General features: G+C 34.5%; 1 protein-coding gene across 1 annotated transcript in view; it reads right to left on the reverse strand.

The window, feature by feature from the left end:
• LOC115456444 overlaps window positions 1-19514 on the reverse strand; it is a 69169-nt gene extending 49655 nt beyond the window's left edge. Inside the window, exons 1-2 of the mRNA XM_030185525.2 lie at window positions 19303-19514; window positions 4578-4664 (exon numbers count right to left, since the gene is read on the reverse strand). Of these exons, the coding sequence (XP_030041385.1) occupies window positions 4578-4635 (58 nt within the window). The 5' untranslated portion in view covers window positions 4636-4664; window positions 19303-19514. The remainder of the gene's footprint in view (window positions 1-4577; window positions 4665-19302) is intronic.
• Window positions 19515-20923: the final 1409 nt, after the last annotated feature.

Genomic DNA, 20923 nt, shown 5'->3' on the forward strand with positions numbered 1-20923 from the left:
CTTAGTCCACCTCGCTGGCCTAGTGCGGATTGGTAGACTTCACACACCCTCGAAATTCCTATAGAGAACTTCTCAGGTATGCAGGTTTCCTCACGATGTTTTCCTTCACCGTTAAAGCAAGCGATAATTCACAAAGAATACACACATAATTTATTAGAAAAATCAGAGGTGTGTGCCCTTGGGATTTGAACCTGCGGACATTCGTCTCGGCAGTCCGTTCCACAACCAACTAGGCTATCGCCGCTTCAATTTTATTAATTTGGTAAAGTAACCTTTTTTACCGTTATCAGTCAGTATATAAAAAGGCTTTTTTTTAAACAGGTATATATTTAATCAATTAATATTATAGCTTTAAAGAGAAACAAAGTACCCGAACTATAGTGTACAACCTTATAAATGTAAGCGTAAACTTCAGAAAATCAATTATAGTTTAATCCCTTTGTTAAACAATACACTGTTATACACTCACAGTCTTACTTATGAACTTGTTTTAGCGTTAGGAGGTGGTTTAGAATTGCTAAAATAGCTGTCAAAAACATCACCGGCTAGGCTCCTAGTTTAAACTATATTAAGAGGCAAGATGGCGGGTTTTGACTTAGAGCTGATCGAATAAATTTGTGTTTTAACTAAGCATAGCTTTGCGAAATTTTTATAAGTACTACTATGAGATTTATTAGACAAATTATTTTCTGATTTATTTATAATTCTTGCATAGAAACACCTAGGTGTTTCCTTCTTTAAACAAGGTTTAAAAAGAGTACTCAACTCTCAATAGGCAGTGTCTTTGCTATGTCTGTGGCATTGTTAGAGCCCTTTGGCGGCATACTGCTTACCATCAGGCGGACCATCGCGTCAGCTCGTTTGCCCACTAAGACACCAAAAAATATCCTTACTTTTCCAAACGTGTAGAAGCCCCAACGTCAGGATTTAGGAGGATTTGAAGCGTTGTCGAGGAGATTTATTAAAATAGAGTGAAATATGAGTTAACCTAGAAAAGGATTTTCTTGATGAAAAAATCCGCTTTAATATAAATGTGGTTATGCGAGATGCGAGACAGCCAGTAGGGGTTCATTTTCAATGTATTAACTATTATTATAATACGCTCTGCTGTACCTAAATAAGCTTTTGTATTCGGGATTTCTTATATGTGTTTTGAGTTAAAGTGTTTCATAGTTATATTTCAATTGGCGACTGTGAGGCGTGGGTCGAGTATTTGAAATTTTTTTAGGGAGGTGGTCCAGAGCGTTGAATATTTTTTCTCTTCATGGTAGATACTTACTTGTTTCTCTATTTCATTGAAGTCGTACTACAATGGATGTTCGTTATTAACCGTAGTGACTCCTTCAGGATGAGTTAATACACATCGTACTAGCGTCACTTTGATTCCTTGAATTCGCAATCATTTCTCTTACACATAAACAAATTTCGAGAACATGTTTCCAACAGTTCGATTTATTCAGCCATTTGCCTCAATAATTAATCAATTCAGTTTTGAACTGACTCATTGTAACGGACCACTGATGACGGTACATTTTTGATGCCATATTTGATGCACGGACAGTTTTATAACATCCATAATGTAGCGGTTATTGTTTTTAGTGTTCCTTATTTCAAACAGAACAACGGAATAATAACATACGTTTGTTAGACTAGACAAAGTATTTATAATATAATTTTTTGTGCTGACTCTACTCATTCAAGTGTGGTATTACGACGTGTTTCTAATGCTCTCTGTATCTAATTTAGCGATTTGCTTAGCTTATGTTTTCTTTTCTCTATGTGTCTGTAACATTAGACCTTGTTTAAATAAAGGTCAGTCAAATGACTGTAATCATTATTTTTAATATCTTAGATAAAATAATGTTTGCCTTTCTCTATCAGATTTGCCATCAGTTTATTACCGATGTACCGGTTAGATCCATGCCTGTTTTGAAGACAGTACCGGATGGTGAACCAGACGGGTCGGCCGACGTTAGTGCTTTTTTTGCGGATACTCTTAATATGCGCAAATGCTGTCAACGAGTATAAAACTAACAGTTGTGGAAGTTAATCAATAATAAATGAATAGTTAATGTTCCGTACAGAAGTTTGTAAACGTATTTAGGGTTCAACTTTAGTATTAGTCCTGACATAAAACTTGTTATTCCAGCTGCTCACTTAGAATTTTCCTACTCTCTTTCTTTGAAAAGAGAAGCCGTAGCGAAGATACCTTTCTACAATCGTTAACGTAAATAGGAAACAAAAAAATGTATAGGAATAATATATCCTAACGAAAAGTGTATTGTTTCTATATGTCATTTACATACACCACGTTAGCGTTAATGATTGTAAAAAGGCATCTTGGCTACGACTCCTGGTGCGATTCTATCCAGTTGTAACTTCAGACCATACCTACACATAGGCCACCAAAAACTGCACAGGAAACTGTTCTCACCATAATGATTATGTATAACCAAATATGGGCTAATTTCATATAAGAGCATTTTCAAATTCCACGCGATAATACAGGAGTCATAAAGCACTAACATTGTACTGGAAGGGGTCGCTATCTAATAATAGTAATAGCAAACTGTGACGTCACTGAAAGTCACCGGTTATAATGCTGCATAAGAAGAAGATTTCCCCGATAACCCCACCAGGCACCACCAGTTTTACTCACATCATTTCAAACATGCATAACTGATTTATTTTTCAATTAGTTCTGATTCTGATTTCACATAATTATTTTTACGTACTATTTTCTGTTACATATAAAATAATGTACAAAATTAAACATAGGAAACTAACTTATTATGCTATTACAAATATTAGTATGCGTGCGAAAAGTTGATGTATTGATTCAATTCTCACGCCAGGAATTATAATAATTCAGCGTAACCCATTATTACCCTAAATCCATCAAACGGCACCGTTGGAATCGCGTGCGCAGTCAGTTAAATAAAGCTGACCATTGCATAGACCATTTAAAACGGTTCATGCCGTACCGAGTGTATCAAATTTCACGGTACAGATTTTGGGACCTAGTGGCCGAGTAATTGATGTGTGGAATATAAAATTAGTAAATATGATTTTTTTTTAACTAAATTAAATCTTCATAGATATAATTTCAAAGTCATGTCCAGACAACAAAAGTATGGCGGTAGTTGATCTATAAAGTGGAATCTTTAACAAAAAAATTAAGTATTAGAAAAATATTATTGGTATTTATTTAAAAGCTTTATTGTACACCGAAAGCCAAAACACTGTGCTTAAGATAACAAACAATAAAGGCAGGGAGGAGGTACAATTGGCGGTTTTATCGCTCGAGGCAATATCTGGTATGTTGGATATTTTCTGGTAAATTGAATGTTACTAATTTACTTGTATTAGGGAGTTAGTCTATGCCATTTATGTAGCCAAGCAGTAGCGTGCTGCTCTATTTTGTCTTGGTTTGTAGAGTTTTGTAAACAGAATAATAGAGCGTTATGAGATATTATATGTCATATCTGAATAATCGATCTAGAAAAGTCGTATTTTGCCATTTTAGGTGGTACTACAATTTTTTTTCCTAATGAATATACAGATGTTACATTATATTTGTCATCAATTATTATTAGTAGTAGGGTGTTGGAGGGTGGCGAGTTTCCGCTACTTGATACGTAGTATACCTCCCTCTAGTACTAAAGTTTATAGTCTACTACGACAATTTGTCTCGTCATTTAGGAAATGCATACTCTGCTTTTAAGAACTGTTTGCTTTGGCATTGTCAGATCTATTAAACATTGTTTCAAATATTGGATCAAATAAATATTTAAACAAGTGCATAAGCGATTCTAAATAGTATTGGTGCAGTCATTGGTGCGGAAATTGGTGTAATCACTGAGTTAGTTAACTAAGCATTTTCTTCAGAAGTTACGGTCATCCTCATTGTTGCTTTAGGCAAAATTATAACGTTTGTGGAACTCTCATGGCCTTTACTTTAATGACGTTTGTGTTGCGATATTGTGCATTATAGTTAAATTCTTACCTCCTTATTCATAGACGTTTTTTATCTAAGGACGGAGCATTGCTGTGATAACAAGTCAGTTTTTCAGTGCTGACGGCATGGCAGCCTTCGCAGTGCGTAGACATAGGGCCATTGTGATTGGCTAAAATTGAGATACAACTTGAATCTAGTCGGCTGTCAGATAAACAAAGCTGAACAAACAGCAAGCTGTCAGATAAACAAAGCTGAGCAACAAGTATCACAGCAATGCTCCGCCCTTAGACAAGAAACGTCTTATGAATAAGGGGGTTAGTTTTAATATTACTTATACTTTAGAAGAAACTTTTTGTGATTTATAGGATTAAGAATTGGATTCAAATATCTATTGGATAGACAACAGCGTCGTGACTCAGTCCGTTTAGACCGGTTTATCTCGTACCTAGACGCATCAGGATTGACATAAATTAATATTATATAGCTTCTGTTGTGTCATTTCATACTATTCGAACAAACATTCAAAGAAAAAGGCATTTTGTATGGAATATTTTTTACTATGAAAACAGTTTGATCAAACATTAACCCATGTTTGACCAAATATACAAATATCGCTTACCTTTGCCGTACGCCGCGTGCAAGAAACACAAACACAGGAGAAGTTTTAACACCGCCATGTTGTCTTTCACAAAATTCTGCGGAAATCCTGAAACAATAAACAATTAAACTTAAACATTTGACACTTTCTAAGAGAAACTTATCGGAAGTAATTGTTTACATTAGGTATCATTTATTTCGTCGTATTAATCTTATTCGGCGGATCATAAAATAATTCTGTAACATGCATAAAAATATTTTTTGTTGCCTATAAAAAAAGTTTATCTCAAGATACCTATTGTCCGAAGATATACGACGGAGTTTTAGTAGCGTACGAGGGAACGATAGTCTTTAGGCCGGCATAATTGTGTCGACTTGCGAGGAATCATTTTTCACGTTAGTCGAAACTCTATCTGAAAACCGCAAAATTTCGTTTCCGCTTACCATCAGATGAACGAAAACTGGACAAACACTATTCCTGGGTATCTCATACTTGAATCCAAAATATAACAAATTTTACAGATAAAAACTCTGTCATTGCGCTTGTGTAATAGTCAATCTATGGAAATAAAAAACCTAATATCTCGATACCAATGAGTACGTCACATAAGCCGCATTCTCATACAATGCGATGATTTAATCTACGACATTTCAGTCAGAAGTATAGTCACAAATGGTTACTCGGTCCCGTATCGTAAACTATATTTAAACGCATCGTCGATCCGCCACCGGAGCGTGTCGGGTTCGATTCCCGGCGATGTTAATTAAAATAATTGCACATTACCATCGTAAAGGCCCGTTGAATGATGCTGTCGACTATAATTTAAACCGAAAGCCTTTCTATTATATTACAAGCCATATGTTCTCACAGCTTTTTAATTTGATTGCAGTCATTGTCTTAGAAATTTTCAGGTTTAGCTGTTGGTTTTTTTAAGATTGCACGTATTTTTGAAAATAGAATCTTATTGATTTTGCTGCATGTGGAGAACAATAGTGTTTTCATTCTTTCATTCATTCATTCATTCAATCAGTGGTTGATTGATAATGAAAAAAAAAAAAATATTTTATTTAACACAAAAGATCTTACACGGAATGAATATACAAAGTATGAAATTTTACAGTAAAGTACGAATTGAAACAATGTATTGACAACGGTCCCCACACTAGGCAAGCCTGTATCGTGGGGTCCCGTGAGATCATTCAGAAGTGCTTTTAATCACAATAGACTTTGTTTGTAAGGTAACATAAAATGAGATCATATTATAATACATTACTAAAAAAACAATTAGCATCTAGAGTACATTGTAACAGTAGCTAGTTTATTAAGAATTATTACATTACCTATACTACTTACAATATTTATTAATTAACAATTTAGTTAATCGTTATATTAGAATATATTCGGCAGATATTATTATATATGGATAGAGTGTTTACTAACAGAATTAAGGTTTAAAATGAATTAAATTTAAACTTATAACAAATAATGCAAATTATAAAATATCGTCTTTGACACTAAAACACTACTTAATGGGTTATATTAAAATAATTTAAAACAAGGTCTTAATTAGTTGTTCACTATCCTCATATGTAAGATTGTTTATAAGCCAATTATGTAATTTTATTTTAGCCTCGTTCACTGAGCTTAAGCGTATGTCACACGATTTAACAACGTTATTATAAATGTATGGGAAAATGAACGGTTGAAAACGTCTTGCAAAAGCAGTACGTGCAGTTGGTTGTGTTACACTGAAACGTCTTCCCCTGACCATGTCATTGTATTCTGGCGAAAGAAGAACTGACTTATGAGTGGTGAGAACTGATGTGGATATAAACAATTTACGAACAGTTAAGATTTTTGAATCCTGGTATAGTTGGCTAGTGGGATAGCGACGGGGTTTATGCAGCATTGCTTTTATTACCGCTCTTTGTGCTCTTTCCAGGTGCAACATGTATGACTTAGGTGCGCCTCCCCAAGCTGAGATACAGTATGATAAGAGGGATTGACATAAGGCGAAATAGGTACTTTTTAGTGTTTCTATAGTAGCGACAGGCCGGAGATTTCTCATTATGCTAATAACTTTTCTGATTTTACTAGATAGTGCATCAATTTGTTTCTGATAATTGAGTTTTTGGTCTATAAATATTCCTAGATATTTAACTACTTCTGCTTTAAGAATGCATTCGCAACAGCAGGCTGGATTATTTGAGCAGTGTGATGAATGAATTTTAAGTGAAGATGATGGCGGAGGAGCTGACGCGGATGTTATATGGAAACATATGTAATTGGTCTTTTCAGGTTAAGTGTAAGCAGATTGCCTTTTAACCAATTGGAGATCATTTGCATGCCCTTTTCAGCATTCGAGAAAGCGTCCTTCCAATTATCACCATGACATAACAGCACTGTGTCGTCAGCGTAACAAATGATTTCGGAGTTCTTAATAGGAAGTTTATGGATGTCATTTATATATATGTTAAACAAAGTAGGCCCAAGAATACTACCTTGTGGAACGCCGAAACTTATGTCCATACAGTCACTAATGTTGTTGTTGACTTTCACGCACTGTTTCCGAAATGATAAGTAACTACTGAACCACGCGTGAGAAACACCTCTTATGCCGATGAGCTCCATTTTCTTCAGTAAGATGGGAATTGACACTGTATCAAATGCTTTTGATAAATCAAGGAAAACGGCAGTGCATTTTTACCACTATCAAGAAGTTCCGAAACAGATGAAGTGAGCTTGCACACAGCATCATTAGCAGATTTCCTTGACGAAAGCCAAATTGTTTTGGAGAAATTAGGTTTTTGTTCTAAATATTTAGTTAATCTTTTACTTAATATTTTCTCCAACAGTTTAGAAAATACTCCTAATAGTGAAATTGGCCTATAGTTGTCCGGTATATGTTTGTCTCCACCTTTGTGTATGGGAGAAACAACAGCTGTTTTCCACACTTTAGGAAATATTCCTGCCGATAAACTCCAATTAAATATGTCTGTGAGTGGTGCGGCTATTTGTTTTTATAGACTTAACAAGATCATTATGGATTCCATCGATGCCGGGCGCCTTACCATTTGATAATTGGTTTATCATAGTATCTACTTCGTTGACATCTGTAGGTTCTAAAAAGAAAGAAGTAACTGGGGAATTGTCGCAACTAATTTTAGCTGCTAATGTGATTTCGTCCGTCCTCGCTGAGTCCAGGATATTGCTGGCTAATTTTTGGCCGACGGTACAGAAGTGTTCATTGCATTTATCTAGAGATTGTTTCCAGTGAGAAGTACCAGCAATTCGTAATAACTCCGTCGGTTCTGTATTTGTAGAATTTAGGTGACAGATATCTTTAATTGCTTTCCAAAGTTTTTTATGGTTATTCTTGTATTGTAATAAATTTTGATTATCATAATCATTTTTAACCTTTCTTATTAGGTCTATGAAAAAGTTTCTGTAGCGTGTGTATATAAGTTTTGCTGTTGAGTCTTTTGGGTTAGATTTGGTTCGCATGTGAAGTCGATCTTTATGTTTCATGCAGCGCATAAGACCCGGCGTAACCCAGGGTTTTAGGTTAAATTTTGATCTACTGATCATGATTTTTTGTGTGTGCTTATCAAAGATCTTTAAAAGCGTTTCCATAAAAATATTCGCAGATTTGTCAACGTCGGATTTATCCAGTATGCTCGACCAGTTTATTAAGTCTAGATCTTTAGTGATATTATCTATATCCCGCTTTACTCTAAGTCTGCATGGCCGATCCGTAGTGTCTTTTTTGGTGCTTAGCCCGAGTATAATTGGATTATGGTCAGTTAGATCCATTTGGCAGACTACACTTTGGCACGGAGATTGAGATCGGACGAAAAAGTGGTCCAGTATGGAAGAACCCCTCGTGGGTTTTGAAATAGCAGACATCATTCCATGTTCAGCTAATAGGCAAAGGTATTCTGAGCTGATGCTATCAGTGATGGCGCCAGCTATGTTAATATTTATATCTCCGGTTAGTACTAGCGTGCTTTTATCTTGATATGTTACAAGATTCCTTTCAAGAGCGTTAAAAAACTGGTCACATCTTTTGAAAGAGGGAGATCGATATAATGCAAAAATTGTAATAATTTTGGGTATATCAATAATTAGACAATCTGCATCATCAAAATTAGGCTCTATGCTCGTGACGTTCCAGGTTTCTTTAACGTAAACCACTACACCACTGTTTTGGTTAATGACTTTGGTTGTGTTGAACGACTTGTAGCCTGACATTTGAGGAATCACTAATTCATTGCTCAATCTACATTCGGTGAGGCAAATAATATCAAACGCAATATTCATTCGTTTTAGGGCAACCAGTAAATTATCAAAGTTTTTATTAATGCTTCTAATGTTAAGTGTAAGTATTTTGAAGTTATATTCAGCTGTTAGTTTAGTTTTACATTGCTCAGCTTCTTCTAGCGAATGACAGTCAATTGTATATGAATCTAATACATCTTCAATATTATTAAGAGCCATTATTAATGTATGGTAATTGTAGTAAAAACATTATTCCAATAATAGGTATACTTAAGTACTGTATACTTATATCGCTTTGTTGTGGACTGTCAATAATCAACAAAAGAAATTTAAGGAGGCTAAGTAGTACAATCGACTTTTGACATAATTTATTTAATATCAGTCTTTTATGTGAACTTATGAGGATACTTTCTGTATAAATAATAAAAGTAGTGTCGTGGAGTAACATAATCAGTAAAATCAGTAAAAATATAAAAAATAATAATATTGTACGATATCTATCTAAGAAATATTCTTTATTAAAATCAGGTAGTAACTTAAAAATATAATAAAACATTTGACTTATATTTAAATGGACGCAATAAGTAATGATAATAGTTTTTAAAAAAGTAACAGACCAGAACTTATTTTTGTTATTAGAAAAGGAGATAACTAATACTACGTTGTTTAACATATTAAGTTGCAATCCGCTCGTCTTGCGTAAAGCGGTCAAGATCTGATAAGGAAGATATTCGCGAGGCAGGTCTTCCATTTTCTTTTCTGATGTAAATAAATCCTTGAGCACAAAAACATTGAGCGAAGCCCATATCTCTTGTTCTTATTCGAGCCATCCGAAATAAATTTCTGTTTTGCTTTGTCAGACGCTCATTAAAGAATATTTTCAAGGGAGGGCCTGGAATTTCCAAAGCATTGCTAGTGACATTCCTTCTTTGTTTAGCTGACTTTAATAGCTCATCACGTTTATTTCTTCTAAGAAGCCGTATTACTATGGGTCGTGGTGGCTTTATGTTAGCTGTGTTGTTTGTGCTCGGGTCTGGTGATTTCACTTTGTTCCCTACTCTGGTTATCCAATCTATGTCGTTTTCATTCAGACTGACACCTACTTTTTGTGCAGCTAGCAGAACAATATGGCCAAGGCTTTCATTTGGAGTTTCAGGAACACCCGAAATTTCGAGTTCATTGCGAAGTTGAGCTTGGTTTTGAAGATTTTTCTCGAGTTGTAGTTGGGCGACAGTTTCGTGTAGTACTTGGTTTTCCCTTTCGTGGTGTTCTAATTCCTTTATTCTAGCTGCATTTGTGTTACTAGCGGCACAGAGTTCATCCAAGCGTTCATGGCAGCGAGATAAGGATAGTGTAGCTTCCTCAAATTTTCCCTTCAATGATGAGATTTCAGCAGTCAAGTGTTTTATTTCAGATAACAGAGCGCGCACGTCGTTTGAAGTTACGTCCTCAGATGTATCTTGTTTTTTTCGTAGGGTTATGTTGTGCGACTCGTCTCTGATAGGTGTTTGGGAATTATCACCGCCCTTTTTAAGTTTAGCGTTGCATGAAGGACATTTCCAAGTGTTTTTTGAGAGTATTTTAGCAGGATCGATACATGCGTTGCAGTAGCATTTTTTGCACTGTGTGACTGTACAACAGCAGTAGCTATTAGTCTGATTAAGACATCCTTCACACTTCATTTTTAATAGGCGGATTGCTGAACAGGATAATTAAAATGTGGTCAAGAGCCCTCTATTAGGGAGTAGATCAATTTTCGAAAAAAGGTTTTCCCCGTGCCCGCTAGATGATGCTAGTAGTTCGATTGTAGACTGGATTTTTACAACAAGAAATTAAATAACGTACCAGTATTTTGAAGTAGAACGTATTTTACGTACCTTAGCACGTACAGATATATTTTAACAGTCGGAAAGCACTAAATACGCACGTCTGTTGATCAGATGGTAGACTTAAAGATCATATAAATTTTCTGTGACGACGGTTGCACGTTTAAAATGACCAAACACTATATTCTGTGTTTTTAACCAAAATACACTGAGTTTATTTAGGATAACATTTGTACGTATTTATCACTCCACAATAAACAGTTTGAGTCATGTATTACAGTCCAAAACACTTTTGTAGTAATTAAAATATGGATATTTCTGGTAACGTTTACGGAGAATGAACGAATGAATTGAATGAACTCCTGATGAACTAATATACATAAACTTTAATTATGTTTTGGATAGGATAGCTCATCACTTTAGGATTAAACTATTAGAACTATTATAATTTACTCTCCACAAAATAATTGGTTCTTAAATATATTTCTCGAAACTCAGCAGAATTATGCCGTCTTAACTGGTTGCGCATCAGACAACCTCGGAAGGCGACTCATCGGAAGGAGGCATCGCGTATTTTTACCATGTAGTGGTCGCTATCGAGTTCAAAACGTATTATGGAGAGAAACTCACAATCTTTCACAGTGAAATGGTTACACATGGGATGACAGATACTGACACTAAAAACTAAAGGGTGGCAGGAGGTGACGGGGGTCAGTGAACTTCAGTGCAGTCTAAAGTATATGATGTTATTATGAATATATCCTCCAGTGGCGAAGTGCCTATACAACTCGATTCCTATCGGCTTCCCTTTTAGGTTTATTTATTACTGTCTTAGTGTTTGTTTTCTGTTAAAAAGGGCAGCGATACATTAACTAAGGCGATTGCTTTTTTGCAACGGGTTACCTTTTGAAAATTTCACCCTTCGCCACTGATATCCTCCCAACCTTACTTCTCACTATATGCAAGATGTTTCACGATGATACACGTTTGAATAAGAAGTAAACAAAGATTCAAGAAGATACAATTTTACATAAAAATAATCTGTCTTGAAAGTCTATTTTATACATGAACATATTTATTCTCATTTTTACAACATAAGTAAACTAACAGAACTTTCTTATAGTGAACCAGCGAGCTGTTATGACATAATGATAAGTGCATCTTTACGGGTTGGGTAAAATGTACCACAATATAAGTGAGCATAGAGATAATCTGGAAGATTTATACATCACTATATGACTACAGAAATAAACACTCATATTATACAGAAATACCGTTGTAAACTTATCTAATATCAAATGCAACAAATATTTCCGTACCAAATAACTACAGACAACCAAAACTATGTAGATAAGACGAAACACGTTATACGGGAAGCGAACCCGGGACCGCTAGCTCGATAACTAATCACCAAGGTGATACTGACCGAAAGCGATCGTAAAGAAACCTTTATCAGAGAGAGAGGGAGATAGTTCGCTTTGTTGTGGGAAAGGGAAGGATGCTACTAAAGAATGATTTAGGATGCCAATTCGGATGGTTTTCTAGCTCAGTTACAAATGTTTCGCTAGACTGAGGTAGTTAAGAACGAAAAGAGCGTGGGAGAGATCTTGTTTCGCAATTAGAATATCGAGGTCACTCAGAGAGCCTTGTACAGGACTTTAAGCTTTATAACCCACACGTTACTGCTAATCATGAAATTGTATCGCAAAATACGTGTTTTTATTCTTTTATATGTGGGCGCAGTTGGTTTAATCTTCATTCTGTTGAACGTTATTAACTGCTTTAAATACTGTATTATTATTTTCTTTTTGACGCCTAAGTAGTTTGCAACAAGGACATGATATTATTATCTTCTTTAATAACGATGTCTTAAATATCTTTGTAATATTATGTTGTGATAGTATTGTTAAAGTTTTTAAGTAGGGTGTTCCTGTCATGCATTCCATAATTTACTGAATACCACTTACTAACTGACGCCATTCTATAATCTACTGTATAATGCTTACTCACAGCACACAGTTTCAACTAGTAGAACAATATTAAAGAGCTTATAAAAGATATGAAAAACATTGATGTTTGTAGATTTCTAGACATAATTTAAGTATCAAGAAAGCATTTTTGGTAATTCATCACACAAGAAGGTTTAATCGCATGGAACACAGCTAGTATACAAAAAGGTAATGTTAAAACAACGCACAGGAGTTATACAAATGTCATGGCTTTGTAAGTGGATTTTTTTGCCACAGTAATATACAGAGATAGACCAAGTACCTGACCAACCACTGAGACCAAAGACCAAGAAATATTTTGTAGCAGTAATATACAGGGATAGACCAAGTACCTGACCAACCACTGAGACCAAAGACCAAGCAGTAGATTTAAGTACATAAAGACTATTTATATCGCGAATTTCACAATGATATTTTTATTCCGAGTTTACTTTGACACGTTTGTTTACGAGTAAAAGGAGTTCAATAATTAGTGAATGGTCCTGTGACCTTTATTATTGTACTTAAAGTATATTTTTATAGTCTTGATAATGTGTTTACAAACTGAGCGATGAAGGCAGTTAAATTACGATTTGAAACGAGTTACGAAACTCATATCAATCTTTACTGTGCCAATATGGTGGACTTTAAAAGTATTGTACATGCAACGTCCAGTAACGGAACTGGCTTGGCAAAAAATTCTGAATGGTCTCTCTTAACTTGTATAAACCTTTAATTATGATTCTGTAGTAATTATTATATAATTTACAGTGGCCAAATATAATTAATTTACCTATCTTATTGGCAATGTGACGTGGAGTAAACTGTATAGTATTATAACCATAAATCGTTTTTATGCATATCACATACGATTATTGAACATCCAAAAAAAAAAATAACAAACAAACGTAAGTCACCATTCGATATTACGGTATTGATCCTTATGGAATTTCTAATTGTCTGATAATTATTCTAAAATTTTCTGTGACAAAATATTTGGAATAAACACTCATAAAGTGACGATCCTTGTATACATTGCAATTTATTTTCTGAGAACTGAATCCTTCTGCGAGCTGAATCGGCGTCAAAGCTAGTCTAACAACATTAAGACAAAAAAACACCATAAGAATAAAAAAAAAAGGGATATGTTCCCATTTTTGGATTTCCATTCTGTATTTTTTAGGTCACATTAAACGGCATGTCTCCAATTCACTCGGTTTGGAGGTGTTACATAAATATTCAGTCATCTTTACTTTCTTGCCTTAGGCGAGATTGACTGATTCCAAATAAATTTTCATAGTTATGTAACTGATTTAAATGTAATTTGGTAATAACAATTGTTCTATAAATGATATAAGTGTAAGGTTGTTCGCTATACGTGATAAAGTATTTTATTTTTATTTAACTTTGGCGTTCCTTTTTGGTTGGTAACCCGATTCGCCTGACCTCTCCAGTGTTATTGATGTGCAAAACGTGATCTATAAAACTCGTTTTGGCAGCACTTTCCACGTACCTGAGGGTGTTTCAAACAGGGTGGGATTCCTTGCTTGATTTCCTAAGAGGCAAATAAATCTTGAACGAAGTCAGTTTTAATCCAATTGTTGCGAATGTTTCGTATCCACCTTGATAACCTTATAGCTTATTAGATGGCGCGCGATGATGGCTAGCATGGTGTACTAAGCCATACATCCTCTCAGTAGTAGAAGGGATCCGCGCTCAGCAGTGTTCGGTATACAAATATATACTGTTTAGAATATTTATAAACGTAATAACTATGTGTCGTTTTTTCAGAATGTTCTACTATGAATTTTTCCGTGATTAGTATACATATATAGTGATTATATATAGTATCCGTAGCCTATATATTAATCCAAAACGTGTTTTATCCGTAGCTGTATTCATCTTAATCATCATTAGCGGCTCATCATTTAATTCTAACAAACAAATATCCTCATAATACATGTAAATCGCGTTTACAATACGAGTAAGATTACCCCGAGTGAATGTAAGTATTTATCGTGAAATCATTTCGTTGAGCAAATTAAATCAACACGTCCTTAGCTCCCGGACCTAAAGAAGGGTCCCTAAGCAAATATTTGCCTTGAATGGGAATCTTACGCGTCTCAGGCCCATGCCGAGGTAACAAACATTTTTTACTTTACAAAAATTGTGTTTTATAGGGTCTGTTACAATCATTATGTGTTTCTGCGGCATTATTTTAATTTCGTGAACTTACAGCGCATTTTTTTCTTTTTTATCGTTGCACTTGTGAATTATGACATGATTTTAACTTCATGGCGTCTGACAATGAGTGCGTATGTCTACAAAGTATAATGAACAATATTTTTAATGAATACCCTAGACATTATTCTTTATAGTTCTCATTTTTACTACCGTACAAGTCAAGCGAAACCTGTACTCGACACATCACGTACCATTAAAATTTTAATCAAAAACCGACCTTAATAACCATGTTTCATAATTCATCAAAGTAATCGAAAACCCGCTCGTCGTTGTTAAAGAATATTGTCTCATTAAAGGTTCAGAATCGATTAAACGATTATTTTTAAATCGATTAAAAACGATAAAAGCTGTATACAACGGTAGTTTATTACAATTGTTGTGGCAACACTGCAAAAAGACACCATATTTTATGTGGGCAATAAAAATGTATATTTTATTGCGTCTGCGCAGGTTTAAATTAACAGTAATAGTCAATAAACGGGGCGAGGCGGGCGTTTATGTTTTAGAAAAATATCTACATACTCGTATTATAGCAGTACTTATCTAGATTTTTGAGATGATTTGATTTAAAGAAACCAATCACTCCTCTCAAAACACGATAAATGCTATAGAAATCGAACGGAATATTTATCTTTTTTTGAACAAACTTACTAACTAATTGGGTAGCCGCATCAAAAAACGAATGAAAGATTTTTGACCTCGCCATAGTCCGGCGACTTGTATGTGTGCGTGTGTTTGACCAGATTTGGAGTTGCGATTGCAACCATAATGGCGTCATCCTCCCACTGTATTCTGATCTCATTTGTTCTCAGAATCGCGGGGAATTGATTTCTGTGTGAGATTGCGGAGAATTTTAATAAATAAAGGAAAAACGTTGTAGGGGCGCAGTAATAAGGTGAGAAAGGTCAAATGCATTATGTTATTTATTAATACTTACTAATATTTATACGTTTTGAATGCATATTATATATAATGATATGTTTTATCGTGTTATTATAAACTAATAAAATCGTTTTGTGTCATTTGTAATTGGAGTATGTGTAATTTCTGTTCTTGTCTATAGAATATTTAGTATAAATTAGGGCGGCCATAAGGCTCACCGCTCGGCCACGAGTGGCGGCGCGATATCGCCGCATTTTCCGTTTTGCTATGCAAGGGCGCAGCTGAGCGAGGTGTCAGCGGATTGCTTGACGGTTGGCTTTATGAATTACTACTAAGGCAGGCTAATTATATATTATTATTATTTTTGGCTATTACAAATTAAAACGGGTTTAGTTTGGTGAATATAGACGACTGAAATATGATGAATTACGTCAATGTACAGAACAGTTTAGAAAATGAATAAGGATATATTATAATATATATACTTTTGATAATGATATTATAATTGAATTTCAATCTTTACAGCATTTTTTTCATGACAAATAAAATCTTTAAAAAATTCACTCCACTATTGATAATGTTAAGAAATAAAAACATAAGAATTAATGTTGAAGTATGAACTAAAATAAACATATACACGCGGCGCTCGAACCCGCCCGATGTCGTTCGTTCCCGCTACCCGCCGCTCGTGGCAACTCTCATACATCCCGTACAATAGTTTTTACCGATTCCCGCGTTGCCATTCATTGCCCAGAGGTTAGAAGACAACATGAAAGAAAATGTTATATTTCCTTCTATTCTTACTATATAATGCAGCTGTGTAATCAACAAAACTAAATATTTGTTTCATTCAAAGCTTATTTTAGTGTCAGTAAACATTTGCACATAATGGAGCTATTTAAAAATCGTTAAAAATGTTATACTATTTTCGGTATTTTTTTTTTATAAAGTACCTATTAATGTTTTAAGCATTCCAATTTCGAGCGGTCCTAAAACTAAGAACTATATAAAAACTTTTTGCCTATCTGAGACTTTGCAGGCTACCGTATAAATAATTAACTTTCCAATAAAGATGGTAACTTTGAGATAGCCGAGCCCAGCGGCGCTTTTGAAAATGCTAATCTTTTAGTACTTTGGTAGTTCAGATGCTAATATATTGTTCTTGTTTGAATCCTTAAAAAATATTGTGTAATTTGTAAACGTTAACTTGTACGTGTATTTTAATATCTAGAAAACCTTGTGAAACGCACCAAACTACCGAGACGTAAATATTGTATGTTGACTGACGCCGCCATTATTTCTCCTTGCAGAAATACTTTTTGTCTCTCATATTATTGAGGTGGCAAATGTTTAAAGTTGTTTACATTTTATATTTATTATCCTATTTATATACAATACATATTAATATATAGGCTACAACATTTTCAAATAAGTTGTCACAGAAATCTTGCATATTAACAAAGATATGTTACAAACCTATAATTCCGCAATTATTTAGATCCATCGGGTAAGACGCACTTTCGCATTTATTAAGAAGTAAATAAGGATTCTTAAAGTGTATAATTCTGCAATTATTTAGATTTTAGATCCATTGGCATAAACGGACTTTCGCATTTATAAATAAATAAGAATTCTAAAGGTACAAAACTAATACCCATTCACATATTCGTATGCATGACTAGATAATGAAATAGCATTACTGACATATTGTCAACGGCCTTCGTGAGCGTGCGTGCGGCAGTTGAGAGACGGAAGGTCGCGAGTTTGGCCCAAGACATTGTAGATAATGGTCAGAGTGGATGATCCTGTAACCCACTGTTGTATTTGCTCGTATTTGTATTATAGATCAGCGGGCGGCAAACTTTTGGTAGGCAAGGGCCACAAGGAGGCAAAATTAACTAAAGGCGGGTCATACGTATAAAATTAAACTTAGAAACCCTGCTTTAGATGCGCTTACTCTTAATTTAATACATTTATTTTGATGTTTAAGCCATATGACAAAACAATCACGGGCCACAAACAGAATGTTCGCGGGCCACGTGTTGCCGACCGCTGTACAAGATGATGCTCGCGGTTTTGTCCATGTGACAGATCTTGTCTAAGGTAAAAACCATTGTGTACCGTGGTGAAGTTAGCCTAAATTTTAATCCAGGACGTGGCCTATCTGTGTGTCAAACTTTATGCAAATTCGTTCAGTTCTTTCGGCGTTTAGTTTAAACGAAACCAAAGCTCCAAATTTTCCGATTTAAGTACATCATATTTTACACGATCTGCTATATATAAATTTTAGCTAAAATGTTATAATTTATTATTTATAACTCATACTATAAGGATACACATTAAGGACCTGAGCTATTTATAGCTAAATGCATCGCTTGATCATGTGGGTCATCTTATAGTAAACCTTGGCCCATAGACACTTGCAATGCTTGAAGAACTGAGGATATTATACGATGATTAGCAAAGGAATGGGGTGAATGGGGAAATGTGAAAGAATAGCTTCAATCTATTTGAGTATTTATAGGGTAAGCACAAATCTAAATGTCGTACACACTGGCGTGGCTCGTATAAAACCTGCTGTGTAATAAAGATCGATCAAGTTCTTAAATAGGATTGAAGCTGTCAGAAATTGGACAGTAATTTTGTTAAATACATAATGCGATTTTTACTTAATATATACGTTCAATAATAATTTTGAATTATGTAGCTATTTACTTTTTGTAGCCATTACACATTTTGTGAACTATAGCTACTGTTGTTTTAGCCGACTGACTCAAAACGATTGTAATGTTCATTGTTGTCAATTCCCCATTACATTTAAACTTATAACTATGTAGGTACTAAGTACTATCAATTAACAGTTAAATTGATAACTATGATCCCAATAAATCGTTCTCGTTACATGTTCTAGTAACTGTAGAAGTAAAATAGGTTATGGAGTCTAGACGGTAAAGATTGCTTTAAAAGAGAAATCGATAATTTAATTCACTTCTGCATGTTTTTACTTGTAAAGCCGTAAAATCAAGGGCTGCTTCATGGAGAATATGAACTATGTATTATGCAGTTAATTTAAGTTATAATTTATTCAAAAATAATTACCGTTTTGTATAATAAACGGCAGGATTTACATATAGTACCTAAGACATTTACAGTTTTGTTATACCACTTCTGTGAATTTTCAAATATACAAAGATAATCTTTAAGTTCATCAACTATGTTACTTTACACATAAATAAACAGTTATAGACAAATTAAACATATGTTAAAGAAAACCTTCGCCGTAACAAATAGGTATTTTCAATTCTTTCCTCATAACTTTGTTCCAAGTGTCGCTCGTGTCTTAGAGGTACCACAAGTTACTAAATAAGAATGCCTTTGACACACTGGGTTGCTTTACAAGGTCTATTAACACACCTGTTAAAACAGGACAAACAGTCGGACCTTTATACATGACCCCAACAGCGTACATAAAAATAAAAATTACGTAATCGAAACATAAAAATCTTAAAACAAGCAAAAATTTCTTACCTTTCAAGTAACAAGCGTTGCAATAAACTATTGCAAACTCATACAAAACTTGAACGAACTTTAACGATTTGGTATTATTGCCGAATATTCATTAACACATGTTGGAATTCGTTGTTTATTGTTAGAAACGAGTTATTTATGTTTTATATTTTATAACGCGGGACGCGCGTCTGTCCCCAACGGCGGTTGGTGTACGACTGGTCGCGACGTTCTATAAAGATGCGTACACGCAGGTGCTCACTTGATTTTTGTTCGAAACGAGTATCAGGAAGATTATGCGGAATGTAATCAAACGGGATCACTTACTATGGTGCACTAGTTTTTATTTATATGCTAATAATTGGTTCCTTTTTTCTCGGTTATTATTATCCTGTCATAACCTTGTGTGGCGTTTAATTCTTTTGCCTTGTAAAATTGTAACTCTGCCGCATTCGGTTCAAATAAAAATTTCTTTGATTAAAAAAAGAATTCCCTACGAGTTTCTGAGCTAAAAATTTAAAGCAGCTTTAATTACTATGTGAATATACGTTTTAATAAATGTTTTAGTAAAAAAGTTAGGAATAATACGTAAATAAAATTGCCTTTGAAATTTCAAAGACACGTTCCTCTATATTTAAAAAAAAAAAAAAATTATCGGTGGATTTATGTTTGGTAACCGTCTAAAGGGGCTAACAATTATAAATTTACCTATAAAGCGTTTTAAATATCACCATTGAATAATAGCAGTACAGTAAATAATTGTAAAAATGGCTGAACGCTACAAATCAAACCTATACACATTGGCTCTACTAAAATAAAGAAGAAGGTACTTTACGGGAGCTGTTTCCATTTTTATTTCATTTGAACGCGTTAAGCGACCCCTCTCTGAAGACGCTCCAAAGGTCTTGAGTCAACAGCTACTTAAAAAAGAAAAGTTAAATTCAGTCTTATTTCCAAGTTTTCCTCATTCCAACAGGGTAGGTAAAGGCGAAGTTAGATAGCAATTTTTCTTAACGAGAAAATATTTTTACTACTTTTAGATTTCGCGTTGTGGTAAGCTTCGTTCGGCCTTAGAGTAAAAATATAAAAGTCTGGCGGCTGCTATACATTAAAAGGTTACATAGAATAGTACGTGTACTCATGTTTCTTCAAGGATATTAATAGAATTAGGAGCACTCAATATAATATTCCGATCTGAACAATTTTAGGAAAATGGGGAGTCGTTTTTGTTTCGACATGACGATATGACGCTAATATGCCGCCTTCAAAAGATAAATAACACTTTAAAACTTTGTGTTAAAATAAGAAACCCAACAATAACGAACAAATTTAAAATGCAGCAAATAAAAGATGGTAATTACTTAAGGCTTTTGTAAGTTGACAAATGCACTTTACAGTTGCGTTAGTTATTCGACCTTCGCGTGACCCAGTCTCCTTGACCCCGAAGGTCAGGGTCAGGTAGCAGACTGGCAATGCCATTACCACCCCCCTCCATTAACAGATTCGATCACCTTTCATGCAAAGTGCGTGGGGAGAGAACATTTTCTGTAGTAGTAATGTAAAAGGGCTATATTTCATGATGGAAACTGAAGGCTGGTGCACATGTTTGTTGGAAAATATATTATAAAAAAGTTTTTATATT

This window comes from Manduca sexta, chromosome 18 (genome assembly GCF_014839805.1).
Source record: "Manduca sexta isolate Smith_Timp_Sample1 chromosome 18, JHU_Msex_v1.0, whole genome shotgun sequence".
Taxonomy (NCBI): domain Eukaryota; kingdom Metazoa; phylum Arthropoda; class Insecta; order Lepidoptera; family Sphingidae; genus Manduca; species Manduca sexta.